This window comes from Elephantulus edwardii, unplaced genomic scaffold (assembly GCF_000299155.1).
Source record: "Elephantulus edwardii isolate Elephantulus edwardi_28Jun2011 unplaced genomic scaffold, EleEdw1.0 scaffold00120, whole genome shotgun sequence".
Classification (NCBI taxonomy): Eukaryota; Metazoa; Chordata; class Mammalia; order Macroscelidea; family Macroscelididae; genus Elephantulus; species Elephantulus edwardii.
This window is the reverse complement of record NW_006399870.1, coordinates 3,474,384-3,488,129: the sequence shown is the minus strand read 5'-3', so window position 1 is coordinate 3,488,129 and position 13,746 is coordinate 3,474,384. Positions and strand designations below refer to the sequence as shown.

At 42.8% G+C, this 13,746-nt stretch overlaps 1 protein-coding gene and 1 pseudogene across 1 annotated transcript in view; both read left to right on the top strand.

The window, feature by feature from the left end:
* The window catches only part of LOC102851581, a 5,173-nt pseudogene extending 4,150 nt beyond the window's left edge, over positions 1 to 1,023 (top strand).
* A 3,181-nt stretch (positions 1,024 to 4,204) lies between these two features.
* LOC102851165 (beta-galactosidase-1-like protein 2-like) overlaps positions 4,205 to 13,746 on the top strand; it is a 92,725-nt gene continuing 83,183 nt past the window's right edge. The window contains exons 1-3 of the mRNA XM_006892849.1: positions 4,205 to 4,328; positions 4,701 to 4,717; positions 4,805 to 4,893. Coding sequence (XP_006892911.1) covers positions 4,205 to 4,328; positions 4,701 to 4,717; positions 4,805 to 4,893 — 230 coding nt within the window. The remainder of the gene's footprint in view (positions 4,329 to 4,700; positions 4,718 to 4,804; positions 4,894 to 13,746) is intronic.

The following is a 13,746-nucleotide window of genomic DNA, read 5'->3' as shown; positions in this document are numbered from 1 at the left end:
AAGAAGAACGAACTGGGGATGAGGGTGGAGAAAACAGTGCAACAATGAATGAATGAAAACACAAAATCTCTGTAAATGTTCATTAAAACTAATAAAATTTAATTAAAAAATTCCTTCGAAGTCCTAGCTGTTTTGTTTGTGAAGCTTTCTATGCCCAGTGTTCCAGACAGCTTTCATCAGTACTTGTAATGGGGAGCAAATTCGATATGCAACAGACAATTTTGCTGGACTTTGCCACCAGTTAACAAATGCACTTGTGGAAAGAAAACAGCCCCTGTGAGGAATTGGCATCCTTAAGCAAGCCATAGACAAGATGCAGATGAATACAAATCAGCTGACCTCAATACATGCCGATCTCTGCCAGCTTTGTTTGCTGGCAAAATACTTTAAGCCTGCTCTTCCATATGTTCATGTGGACATGATGGATATCTGCAAAGGAAATGGGGCCTATGATGCAAAGCACTTTTGTGTGCTGAAGAACTTTGAACAAACACTCTACTTTTATGAGCAGGCTATAACTACTCCTGCAATGGCAGTCAATCATATCATGTTGGGATCACATAAAAAGTATATCCTAATTTCTCTGAGATTACTTGGCAAAGTACAGCAGCTACCAAAATAACATATCAGACTGTGGGTAGAATCATTAAGCCCTTTAGCAATGCATACCATGAATTAGCACAAGTTTATTCAACCAATACTCCTTCAGAGCTCCGAAACCTGGTGAACAAACACAGTGAAACTTTTACTCGAGATAACCACATGGGGTTGGTGAAGCAGTGCTTGCCATCTCTCTATAAGAAGAACAATTAAAGGCTAACAAAGATTGAAGATGGTGAAATTTTTTCAAGTGTTAACCCAGCCATGCTTCGTAACATTGATCAGGAGATGCTGAAATGTATAGAGCTTGATGAGTGGCTGAAAGCCATGGATCAAGAGATTACAGTGTATCCCCAGTTCATGCAAAACAGGGTGGGATCACAAGAAGATGATGCAGGAAACAAATCACCCAGCTACTCTTGAAACTAGCCTTCCTGAGTTAAAGAAATTACCACTGAACTCAGTGGTGAGTGTTGGGCAGAGAGAACCGAGACTGTTTCACCTGTATGCTCAGAAATTAAATTTTGTTGTTCTCTGCCTATTGTGGATTTATTTATTATCTGATTAATGTTGTTATTGCATTTAATGTACCTTTTTGTTTTAAATTAAAAAAATCAAAGTAAAACCTAAAAGCATTGCAGTGAGTGGATTCTAGCAATGATTCTATTAGATGGAGTAGAGCTGCTTCCACAGTCTCTGGGGTGGTCAGTCTTTAAAGGCAAGTGGACTGCCCCATCTTTCTCCACAGAATAGCTAGGGGGTTCCAAGACATTCTGGGTATCAACCAAACTCTTAGCACTGCACCACAAGCCCTGAAAACCTGAGTGCTACTCAGTGCTATAGAGTAACTATCAAGGAGCACACAACAATAAGGCGTAACGTGTCTCAAAGGGAATCCTACCGACATCTTGGCTTTCTGAAGACCTCAGTAAACTGTCCTTCCTTTCCTCAAAAAAAGAACCCAAAACTGACTTATTCCAGAAGCTTTTCAGGATGCAGTGGTGGCATGTTGTTGCTGATAGGGACCGACTAGGCGAGTACAGTTCAGAGTGACTCTATGAACAGCAAGTCTGAACCCTGCCCTGTCCTGTGTCGTCTTCCTCATTTGGCACAGTCCACAGGAAGTCACGCTGCTAACCCTAGGCCTTATCTTTCTGGCAGTTAAACTCCACCAGTGATTCTGCAGAAGAAAGATAAACAATCTCCTCCCATCCTTTCTCCATTCCTGTTCAATCTGTATGTCGTTTGTTGTCGTTGTTGTTTTTCTGTGCCGTCGAGTTGCCTATCACTCATAGCAACCCTATGTACAACAACCCTAAACCCTGCTCTATCCTGTGCCGATCTGCATCCAGCACACCTACCCCTATTACCCAAGTCACTGCATCAATCCATCTCATCAAGGTTCTTCCTCTCCTGTGCTGTCCCTCCACCCTTCCAAGCATGACGTCACTCTCCAAGGACTGGTCCCTCCTTGCAACAAATTCAGAGTATGTCAGATGAAGCTTCAGAATCCTTGTCTCCGAGGAGCATACTGGTTTCATCTTCTCCAGGATGAACCTGTTTGATTCTATCAAATGGAGTAGAGCTGCTTCCACAGTCTCTGGGGTGGTCAGTCTTTAAAGGCAAGTGGACTGCCCCATTCAATACTCTTCTCCAACACCACAGCTCAAAGGCATCAATTCTCCTTCTATCATCCCTAGTTATTGTCCAGATCTCTGATGCATAAGAAGTGATTGTAAAGACCATGGCCTGGAACAGGCACACCTTAGTCTCCAGACTGATATTGTTGCTCTTCAGTACTTTGGAGAGGTCTCTGACAGACTTTCCAAATACAATACATCTTTTCATTTTCTGGCTTCTGGTGCCTAGTGTGTTGCTTGTGGAGCCAGGCAAACTAAAACTTAATAATCTCAATCTTCACCATCTATCATGATGCTGCCAATCAACCCAGTAGTGAGAATCTTTGTTTTCTTGATATTGAGCTGTATACCGAGCAAAAAATTTGAGCAGCTGGACTGACTATATGAAGAAGAATGTGACATCAGGATTAACAACTTGTACATAGGACACAACTTTGCTTGCAGAAAGTAAAAAAGACTTGAGGCAATGCAGAAGATCAAAGGACTACAGACTTCAATATGGAGGACATCTCAACATCAAGAAAACAAAAATCCTCACCACTAGACTAATAGGCAACATCAAGGTAGACGGAAAAAAGATTGGAGGTGTCAGGAATTCATTTTATTTGAATCCACGATCAAATACGTATGGTAACAGCAGTCAAAAAATCAAGAAAGATGAGCAATCTCCTCCCGCGTGATTTACTGCCTCTGAAACCGGCAGGAGTTTCAGCTGAGTCAGTTCCAACTGCAGGGTTCACAAGGACAATACACGCTGCCCAAAGAGCAAACAAATCTGTTTTCCAGAAACTGCCACCAGAGTGCTCCTTGGAGGCAAAGATGGTGACATTTCATCTCACATACTTTGAACATGTTGTAAAAAAAAGGCATCACCCTGGGAAAAGTAGAGAGTCATTAAAAGAGAGGAAGACCCTGAAGGGGATAGACTGACAGAGTGACAGCAACAAAGGGCTTAAGGATGGTGGAGATTATAAGAAGTGCACAGGATAGGGCAAGATTCTGATCTGTTCTTAGAATCTCTATGAGTAATATTGGACTCAATGGCCCCTAACAACAGTGTCACTCAGATCAAGTTTGCAAGAACTGGGTGATGTGTGCACGTGTGTCGTTAACTATTTACACATTATACGTAGGATAACAGTTTTGCACAACTGGCGAGCTGAAAGGAAACGAGGCATCACTTGCACACCTGATGGATCGCCCAGAATCCAGGTGGGAGGCGGGACCAGAACAGGGCTGGCCGAGGGGGGGGGCAGGGCTGGCAGGTGAACCCGCCCTGCACCCGGTTCTGGTGAGTGGGCGGGGCCTGGGGAAGGGCTGAGCCTGGGGCCAACCTGGGGCGGGCTTGAGGCGGGGCTGGAGAGCGAGCCTCCTCACCCCCATCTGGGATCACCCAACACCTGGCTCTGGCAAGTAGGCGGGCCGAGGCGGGGCCCGGGGCCGGGCTGGGGCGGGGCAGGTTGGCGGGCAGCTGTGGGGCTGGAGCGCGGTTGTCTAGGCGAACGTGGCCGCTGCTCTGCTTTGCCCGGGTTCAGAGCTCTGAGTCCAGGCGGCCGGGGCATGAGCTCTTGGGTTCTGCGGCGGCGGCCGGGCCGCAAGGTCGGACTGCTGGCGCTGGTGGTCTTGAGCTTTCTGGTGCTCCGCAGGTGAGAGGGCTGCGCCCCCGACGCAGCCTCGCGCGCTTCCCACCCTGCAGACGCCCGGCGGGTCCGCCCCTTCGGATCCCAGGGCCCCTGAGGTGTAGTCCCTCATTCCCTCTCGAGAAGCCGCGAGCCCCTGAACTGCGGCTGGGAATGCCCTGAACCCCTCAGTTTATGCGGTTACTTTGTCCCTCCTGAGGTCCAGGTCCCTTGGAGCACCCAAGGCACCATCCTTTCTGTCCCCAGAGGTTTCGGATTCTTTTCCCTCAGTGCTGTCCACTCCCCAGGCCTCTTGGATGCCCCTTGTCTCTGAGAAGGACGACCATGCCAACTTCTCCCCCTTCCCTCTCAATCAGTACCTCCTCCTACCATCCTCTCGCCCCGTCGTCTAAACTCTCCTTTGCGCGCTCCATGCGTCCAGACCCCGTTTCCTACCCACCCAGCAGAGGTCAGAGTTGAGGTGCATGGCCCAAGGTGAGTGTCCTGGGGCTCACAGCACCACCTCTACCTGCTATCGTCCTTGACTGTTTGGGTGTGGTAAAGCAACAACTTACCCTCAGCCCCAAGGGCATCTGGGTCCTCTGGGTACCTGGGTTCAGAATTGCCTAACCTACTTTATTTGTAAGATAGGCCAGGTCTGGCACTTTCCATATTCAAAACCACTGTTGCTGGGGAGCATCTGTGGTGTCAGGTTTCCCTGGAAAGGCCGGTATTGAGGAAGGAGACCTTCAATCCTTAATTGGTTTGAGTCTTAGTGCCAGGTTTATCTGGCTGCTTCTGTCCCTTTTCTTAGTTTCTCTGAACTTCTGTTGGGTTACAGGAACATTTTTGATGGAGGTAAATGTCTAAACCATATTTTCTATCACAAGAACACAGAAATAACTTCCCACTCGCACCTCTGTGTCTCTGTTTCTGGATGACTAGGATGATGTTTTGAAGAAGGAAGTGATCCTCTCCTCTCACTCTGGGAGTAGAACACCTAGGAGACATTCTATTTCCCCGAGTGTTCTCAGGTCTGTTTTCCAACTTGTCTGTGATCTTTATAACATTTCTTTTTTAAGAGTGGTACTGGTCCCCCAGTCCTTAACCTCCAGTATGTGGAGGGGACTGAGCTGAGGTCCTTTAGAGGGACATCACAGGAGGGCTTCCAGCACCCCTTCCTTGCTGAACTCTGGTTCAGCTGCCAGCACCGCTTGCTGAACTGTACTAGTCCAGATCAAGAGAGGGGAGGAGGGGAAAGGCCACTGGGTGAAAGGTGATGTGCCAGGAGGCTGATGAATGAGTAGCTAAGAGATCCCAATTTCATGCTGTTGGGTAGCCATGTCCTTACCCCAGTGCGTAGACTGGCAGCAGGCAGCCAGGGAGAGCAGAATGCCTGAGAATGACAGTATAAATGAATGAATAGCTGTCATTCAAACTCATGGAAATAGGTTCAAAGGCTGAATAAAGTCACTGTTTTCTCTCTTCTGGTGTAACAGAAGGCAGGGAAATGGAGCAAGGTTCAGACTCACCTCTTAATATTATTTAGAGTACACATATCTTATGTTCCTTTCTGTCATCTTCGTGCCTACTTTGTACATCTTGAGGTCTTTATTTCTTTACAATGAGGTTAGACAGGACACTACGAAGTACGACTTGCCAGAGGAGCACATATCCTTTGTCTCTTCTTCTTCCTGCATTTCTCAATGAGAGGGCAGTGAGGCACTCACTCAGCTGCTACACTGATGTGGCCTGGGGAACATAGGTCATGGGGAGCAGAATCAATGTCTGTTTGATCACATTCTATCCAAGAACTAGGAGGACCAAGATGATCATTAGAAAACATTTGTAGTGTAAGATATTCTTTGACATTTTAGAAAATTGTGGGGTGTTACCAACCAAACAGTTTTCACATGTGCAATTCAGTGACAGGTGCTTACATTCTTCACGTTGTGCAGCCATTCCTGCCATCCATTTCCTAATAACTCCAACACCATGTTAACGAATCTTCCTGCCTGCTTTCTTCATTCTTTGGTGCTGTGGTCACAGATGCACTTCAAGTAGGGGTCTTGGACAAGTAGAAACTTAGTTTCTCACAGGTTAGATTAGAAGTTCATGAAGTCAGGACACTGCTTCTAAGTTGTTGTTGTGTGACGTCGAGTAGAAATAAACCCACAGCTGACCTTCCAGCAGGTTTTCTGAGGCCGTTAATTGCACGTGAGGAGATTATCCATTCTTCTCCTGAGAATCAGCTGCTGCATTTGAACGGGGTTTCTTTGGGATTACAGCACAACTTCTTACCGTTCGTCTACCAGGGCTCCCTCTACCTGTATGTTATTGTTGAGTCTTTTGTGACTCATAGTGACCCTATGTACAACAGCCCTAAACCCTGCCCTATCCTGTGCCAATCTTATTGTCTCTGACACACCTACTCCATGACCCTAGTCACTAAATCAATCCATCTCATCAAGAGTCTTCCTCTCTTGCTCTGTCCCTCCACCCTCCCAAGCATGATGTTCCTCTCCAAGGACTGGTCTCTCCTTGCAATATGTCCAAAGTATGTCAGACGAAACTTCAGAAGCCTTGTCTCCAACAAGCAGCCTGGTTTCACGCTTCTAGGACAAACCTGTTTGTCCTCCTGGAAGTCCATGGTATATTCAATACTCTTCTCCGGCACCACAGCTCAAAGGCATCAGTTCTCCCTCTATCATCCCTACTCGCTGTCCAGCTTTCTGAAGCATAGCACATAATTCCGAAAACCAGGGCCTGGATCAATCTCACCTTAGTCTCCAGATTGACATCATTGTTCTTCAGTACTCTGGAGAGGTCTCTGACAGCAGACTTTCCCAACACAATACGTCTTTTAATTTCGTGGCTGCTGGTACCAAGAATGTTGATTGTGGAGCCAAGCAAACTAAGGCTGTTAACCATCTCAATCAGAAGTTAGAATTTATAACACATTGGGGAGGCAGACATAATTCATTTTTTAACTCTGTAAGCAAAACTCACTTTTTCCATCCTCCTCCCTCCATCCTACCCTTGTGTTATTGTTGTTGGATGCTCTTGAGTTAAGCACAGTTGATATTGTTATTGGTAGGTGCCTTCCAGTCAACTCATAGCAACCCTATGAGAAATGGATCAGAACCTTGACTGATCATGGCCCATCTTCTGTCTCTGATATGCCCAAACATGGATAGAGTCACTGCGTGAATCCATCTTTGAAGGTCTTCTCTTTCTCTGACCCTTCACCTTTGCAGAAAAATGTCTTTTCCAAAGTTTGACCCTTCCTATTCAGGTCATAGTCTTTTTAATCACTTGCTGTACATGTGAGAACTGGACAATGAATAGGGGTGACAGAAAAAAAATTGATGCCTTTGAGTTGTAATGTAGGAGAAGGGAACTGAATATCTCATGGACTGCCAAAAGAATGAACAGGTTTGTCTTGGAGAGGGTGCAGGCAGAGTGCTTCTTGGAGACAGGGCTGGCAAAACTTCATTTCTTATACTTGGGACATGTTGCTAGGAGATGCTATTCCTTGGAAAGAGATATTATACTTGTAAAGGTAAAGGTCAGCAGAAGAAAAGAAGACCCCTAATGAGATACATTGACATGGTGACTGCAGCAATGGGCTTAAGTGTATTAGAGATGATGAGGGTGGGATAGCATAGGACAAGATTCAGGTCTGTTCACAGTATCTAACATGCCCAAAATAAATGAGATCAAATTTTATCATCTTTGTCTGTAAGGACCACCCTGATTGTATTTTCTCCAACACAGACTTGTTTATTCTTTTGTCAGTTCATAGAATATTCAATATTTTTCTCAAACACCACAGTTTAAAGGTATCAACTGAGTGTGTTTCATTTTGGTTTCTAACTCCAGGTTTTTGTACATTTCGTTATAATACTTTACCTTGATCTTCTTGAGCTGCCCTTTTAAATCTTCCGTTCATCTCTTTTTCTCAAGCATTTCTTCCCTTTGTTTATCCTCTCTGCGTTCTAGTGCTAGAGCTTCTACATTCTACATGTCAGAGTCTTCTGACATTCATTTTGGTCTTTTCTTTCATCCTTGTCTTTGAAATGACCTTTCCCTTTCTTCATGAATGATAGCTTTGATATCATCCCACAACTCATCTGGTTTTGATAGCTAGTGTCTAATAGAGCAAAATTTATTTTTGAAATGGTTTGTTGTTTGTTGGGTTGTTTGGTTTTTAAAAAAAATTCAGGTGGGATAGACTCAAAGTCAGACTTTGGTTCTTGTGGAATTGCTTTTGTTTTCTTCAGCTTCAATTTGAACTTTTATATAAGTAATCAATGGTCTGTTGTACACTCAGCCCCTCACCTTGTTCTGACTGCTGATTTTGAGCTACTCCATGGATTCTTTATACAGTTGTAGTCAATTTGACTCCATTATAAACAATGTCTCTAAACCCTGCCCTTTCCTGTACCATCCTCATACGCTCCACTGTGCTCTAGTCCGTTGTTACAATCATTGTGTCAGCCCATTTTTTGGGGGGATCTTACTCTTTCCCTCTAATCCTCTACTTTTCCAGCATGATTTCCTATTTCAAGGACTGGCCCATCAGTATCATGCCACACTACATGTCCTTGAATCTACCTAAGGAGCACCCTGCCTGCACTTTCTCCAAAACAGATTTGTTTGGTCTTCTGGCAGCTCATGGAATATATTCCGTACTCTTAGTTAACACTAGTTCAAAGACATTAAGTCCACTTTGATCTTCCTTATTCTTTATCCATCTTTCACACACATATGAAACAATTGAAAATACCATGTCTTGGTTCAGGCACACCCTAGGCTTTAATGTTACATCCTTGCTCCTTAGCATTTTAAAGACGTCCTTGACAGCAGATTTACATGATGCAACAGTTGTTGACTTTTATGTATTTGCTTATTTCATGTAAATGAGGTAATATAGTATTTATCCATTTATGACTGACATTTCTCTAAGCATAAGTTTTAAGGTTCATACATATTAGACTTCTCTTTATGGCTGAGTGAATTCTATTGTTGTATATATCCTAATTTCTTTAAATCTTTTCATATGTTGAGGAAAATATTTATTACCTCCTTTTGACTATTGTGAAAAGTATTGCAAAGAACACTGCTGTAGAAGTTTCAGTTTGTATTCCTTATTTCACTTCTGGTGGGGGCATACCTAAGATTAAGATTTCTGGGTCATAGACTAGTTGTATATTTAACTTTTTGAGGAAATCTCACACTATTTTACATTCCAATAAGTAGAGGAAGAGGTAGCACTTTACCAACCCTTGTCATCATTCCATTCTAATAGGAGTGAGCTGGTAGCTTATTGTAATTTTGATTTACGTCTCTTTAATTGGTAATACACAGGATCTCTGGTGGCAAGATGCACTGATAACCCAAAGGCTGGGTGTCTTGTGTGGTTCAAATTCACCAAAGGTGATTAGTCCCTTCCTGTTGTGAGATTTATAGCCTCAAAAACTTAGTTGCTATGAGTAGGAAGCAACTAGATGGAAATGAGTTTCAGGCAGTGTTTTGTTGGTTTTTTTTTTGTGACGTAGATGATTATATCTTGGCTTGGTATCCAAAAGGTCAGTGGTTTAAATTCACTAGCTGCTCCAAAGGAGAAAGTTGGAACAGTCTCTTCCTATTCAGATTTGTTGTTGTTTTTACTAGATGCCATCAAGTCAAATACAACTCATGTATACAGCTTTGGAAACCCAAAGGAGGTTTAACTTAAGTCAGAATTGACTTGTGGCAGTGGGCTTGGGTTAATGACTAATGACCTGGGTATCTTTTCATAAATTTGTTGGTCATTTGAATATTATCTCTGACAAAATGTCTATTCAAGTTCTTGGCTCATTTCTTTTAATATTAGTCAATGTCCTTTTTAATTTTTTAAATTTTATATTTATTTGCATACAAAATTTGCATACATTGTGTTTAACACTTTCCTTTATTCACATTGTATTTCATACAATCATTCCCATATACTGTGTTTTATAAAATCAGTCACTATTGGACTATGCCCACAATTACCCCATCTTTTCTTTTTTTTTTTTAGAATCAAGACATATTTTATTTAACAGTTTTAAAAATAAAGTAAGCTATGAGTGAATTGATAATTAATTGTCTCAAATCATGCCTATTTCCTTTTGAACATTTAATTTTATGTTTGGTAAAAATATAAGTATTCAAGAATCCTTTCATTTAACAATTTCTGTACATATTATTCAGTAACATTGGTCACAATTTTCATAAGGTATCAAAGTTGTCATTGTTTTGTTTTCTAGTTATTCTAATTAATGGGGATTAATGACAGAGAGAGCTCCCCTAAATGGAATCTTGGTGGTAGTTATGTATGGGAGGAAGATGCAGCAGCCAGCTTCTATAAAAATTTACAACCTTGGAAGCCCTATTGTTGTTATGTGCCATCAAGTTGGAACTGACGTATAGCTGACCTCCTGTGGGTTTTCTGAAGCTGTAAATCACACAGGAAGAAACTGTCCTCTTTCTCCTTAGAACCTGGTGAATTTTTGAACTGTATACCTTTGTGTTACCCACTGGGCCACCAAAGCTTCTTTGGAAACCTTATATGGCAGTTCTATTTCATCTTATAGGATCTCTGTGAGTCAGAATTTACTTGATAACAATAGATTTGGATTGTTTTGGGTTTTAGCCCCAAAACTCTTTCCATCTATGTTTTAGAATTACTGTTGCCTCTTTGGTTATGTGTGTGTGTGTGTGTGTGTGTGTGTGTGTGTGTGTGTGTGTGTGTGTTGTGTGTGTGTGTGTGTTATTTTTGTTATTATTAGCTCCCATCAAGTCAACTACAACTCATAGTAATGCTATGAACAACTGATATGAACCCTGTTCCACCCAATGCTGTCCTAATTATCTCCATACACTCCAGCAGTCACTGTATTAGTCCTTCTCATTGAGGGTCTTCTCCACTTTCACTGACCCTCCACCTTTCTGAGAGAAGGCCTGGCCCCTTCTAACAACATGCCCACAGTATGTGAGATGAAGTTATACCTCCCTCGAGGGAACATCCTGGATGCACTGTTTGCAAGATATATTTTTTTTTTATTCTTGACAAATAACCCAAAGGCATCAGTTTTTCTTCTGTCATCTGTATTCAATGTCCATCTCTCAGATGCATAGCAAGTAATTGAGAAGACTATTGCTTGGATGAAGGGCACCTTAATCTTTAAACTGAAATCCTTGCTCTTTAGCTTAGCACTTTGGAGAGGACCCTGATTGCAGACTTTCCTAGTGCAACCTGTCTTCTGATTTCTGGACTGCTGGTACCTAGGTTGTTGACTGTGCATCCAAATGAAATGAAATCATTGACAACTTGAATCTTTGGTGCATCTATCATGATGTTGTCTATTGGTCCACTAGTAAGGATTTTTGTTTTCTTGATGTTGAGTCCAATCCATACTGAGGGCTGTGTGAGCTCAGGTGATGCAGTCTGCGGGGAGTTGCACTGCTAACCAAAATGTAGCATCTCTTTCTTGGTTTAAATCCACCAGCAGGCTTTAAGAGAGAAGGATGAGCAGTCTCCTCACTTCACTTGTACTATATACAAACAAATATATGCATATATGTTGTTCCTAGTGACCTATGACAAGTTGGAACCTTACTCTAGCCCTGTGCCTTGCTCACGATCTCTAGCATGTGCACTGTTCCAGTCACTGTGTCAATTCACCTCATTGAGGTATCTTTCTCTATTTCTGTAAACCTTTGCCTTTTCAACATGATGGGTTTTTTTCCCGAGGACTTGTCTCTCCTGATAACATGCCCAAAGTAGGCAAGATGAAATTTCATCATCTTTGCCTCTAAGAATTTCCCTGGTTTCACTTCCACCAAGACAGACTGATTTATTCTTTGAGTAGTCCACAGTATAGTCAATACTTTTGTCCATCACCACAACTCAAAAGACATCGATTCGTCTTCGTTCATCCTTATTCACTGCCCAACTTTCAGGTGCATAGAAAGCAATTGAAACTACCATGGCTTGTGTCAGGCACACCTTAGTCATTAAATGGATATCTTTGTAGAGTCACAGCAGTCTCTTGGTTCAACAGTGCATGAACAGAACCTAGCTCTTGCTGGCCTCCTCTCTGCTGGCCACCCCAAGCCAGTCCTTCACCACCTCCACAAAACATCACCCTCAAACTCTCCAAGGTCCCCAGCACAACTCCAGCACCTCCCAGCTTCCTGCCAGTGCCTTGATGACCAAACCCCTCCCTGGTGCCCCAGCACTGCAGTGAAGATTCCAAGGCCACCATTCAACACCAGATCTAACTGGAGCTAAATCTCCCTGTCTGTGTGTTACTAGCCAACAACTGAAGGAAGTCAGATAGCGTAATCATAGCAGTGTTGAAGTTATTTGTGCATTTATGAGTTAGGAACTGGGATACCCAAGGGATTGGAGGCAGAGAGCCACACAGCCAGAGCAGCGGAAACGTTGGAAATTTGCCCAGAGGGTTATTTCCACTTTAGATCAAGGAAATAGCAAGGAAAATTAAATTCCTTCCTCTGTGATGAAATGATGCAAAGTTCCAGTATCTCATCTGAGCACTCTTGTGAGGAACAAGAGCCAATGAGAAACATGTGCTTGGAAAGAGTTTTCAGAACCTCAGGACTTCAGAGTTTAGTCTGTCTCAGTACCCAGCAGAGAGTGGTTTAGGAGGTGGGAGTAATTTCTGCTTTTTCTCCACTGAGGTTTTGCTTTTGTTTCCCCCTGATATCAAAAGTTATGCTAAAAAAAACTTCACTCCTGTGATGTGGGACTTCTGGGAGAGAAAGAAAAGGGATATTTTTAGAGCCTCGTGTTATGAAGCAAATTTTACTTGACTGTTGTCTGCCCAATAAGGACTGTTAGTTTGATACTCTACTTCCGTGTTGTAACACTCAGCAAAATTGAGCTATTTGGCTGTTCCTTTCAAGAACAAACCCTTAAAAAAAAAACAAAACAAAAAACAAAACCAAACCCCTGTAGGTTTTTATAATAAAGTATATTTTACAAAATCAGTGTCTTTTTTGTAATAAGAAGATGTGGGTTTTGGTCTGATCTATAACTGACCATGTAGATATCATAGGACAGGTCAATGTCCATTCCATTTTGCATGGAGTCTCCATGAGCCAGGGGTCAAGCCCAATGGCAGTTCACAACTAAAGGACATGGACACTAAAAAAAGTCAAACAAAAGTAACTGTGATGAAAAGGAACCCACACTCCCCGCTCCTGGGGCACCTCAGCCCCAAGAGATGATTGTGGGCAATGGCCCTTTGGTGATATTTGACACTTACACAAGAAAATACCAAAAGAACAAAACAACAATTGCTGCTGAGTTGATTCTAAGTCCTAGTAAACATACAGACAGAGTAGAAATGCCCTGTAGGGCTTCTAAGGCTGAAATCGACCTCTGTAGAAGCCATCTTTGACCTCTTTCCCTCACAGAGGTACTGGTTCAAACCACCAATCTTTTGGTAAAGAGATAATGGCCTCAAATGACTACCAACATAAAACAAACAAACTGTGGCTTCAACCACTGTATCACCAAGACTCCCTTTGAAAAATAAATGTTGTGCGCTGTTGAGTTGAAATGGACTCATAGCTGACCCTCTGGAGGGTTTGCAGAGGCAGTAAATTGCACAGGAAAAGAGTGCCTATTTTTCTGCCATGGAGTTAACTGGTAGATTCAAACCACATCCCTTTGGGATTGCAGCCCAGCTTCTTACCACTAGGCCACCAATTATACACGTCACCATTTGCTCATTAGACACACTATTTTTGTAAATGATGCCCTGTTGGTGAGCATTGATGGTTTGCAGTACTTTAGCTACTGCAAACAAAGTTACATAGAACGTCTGTAGGAT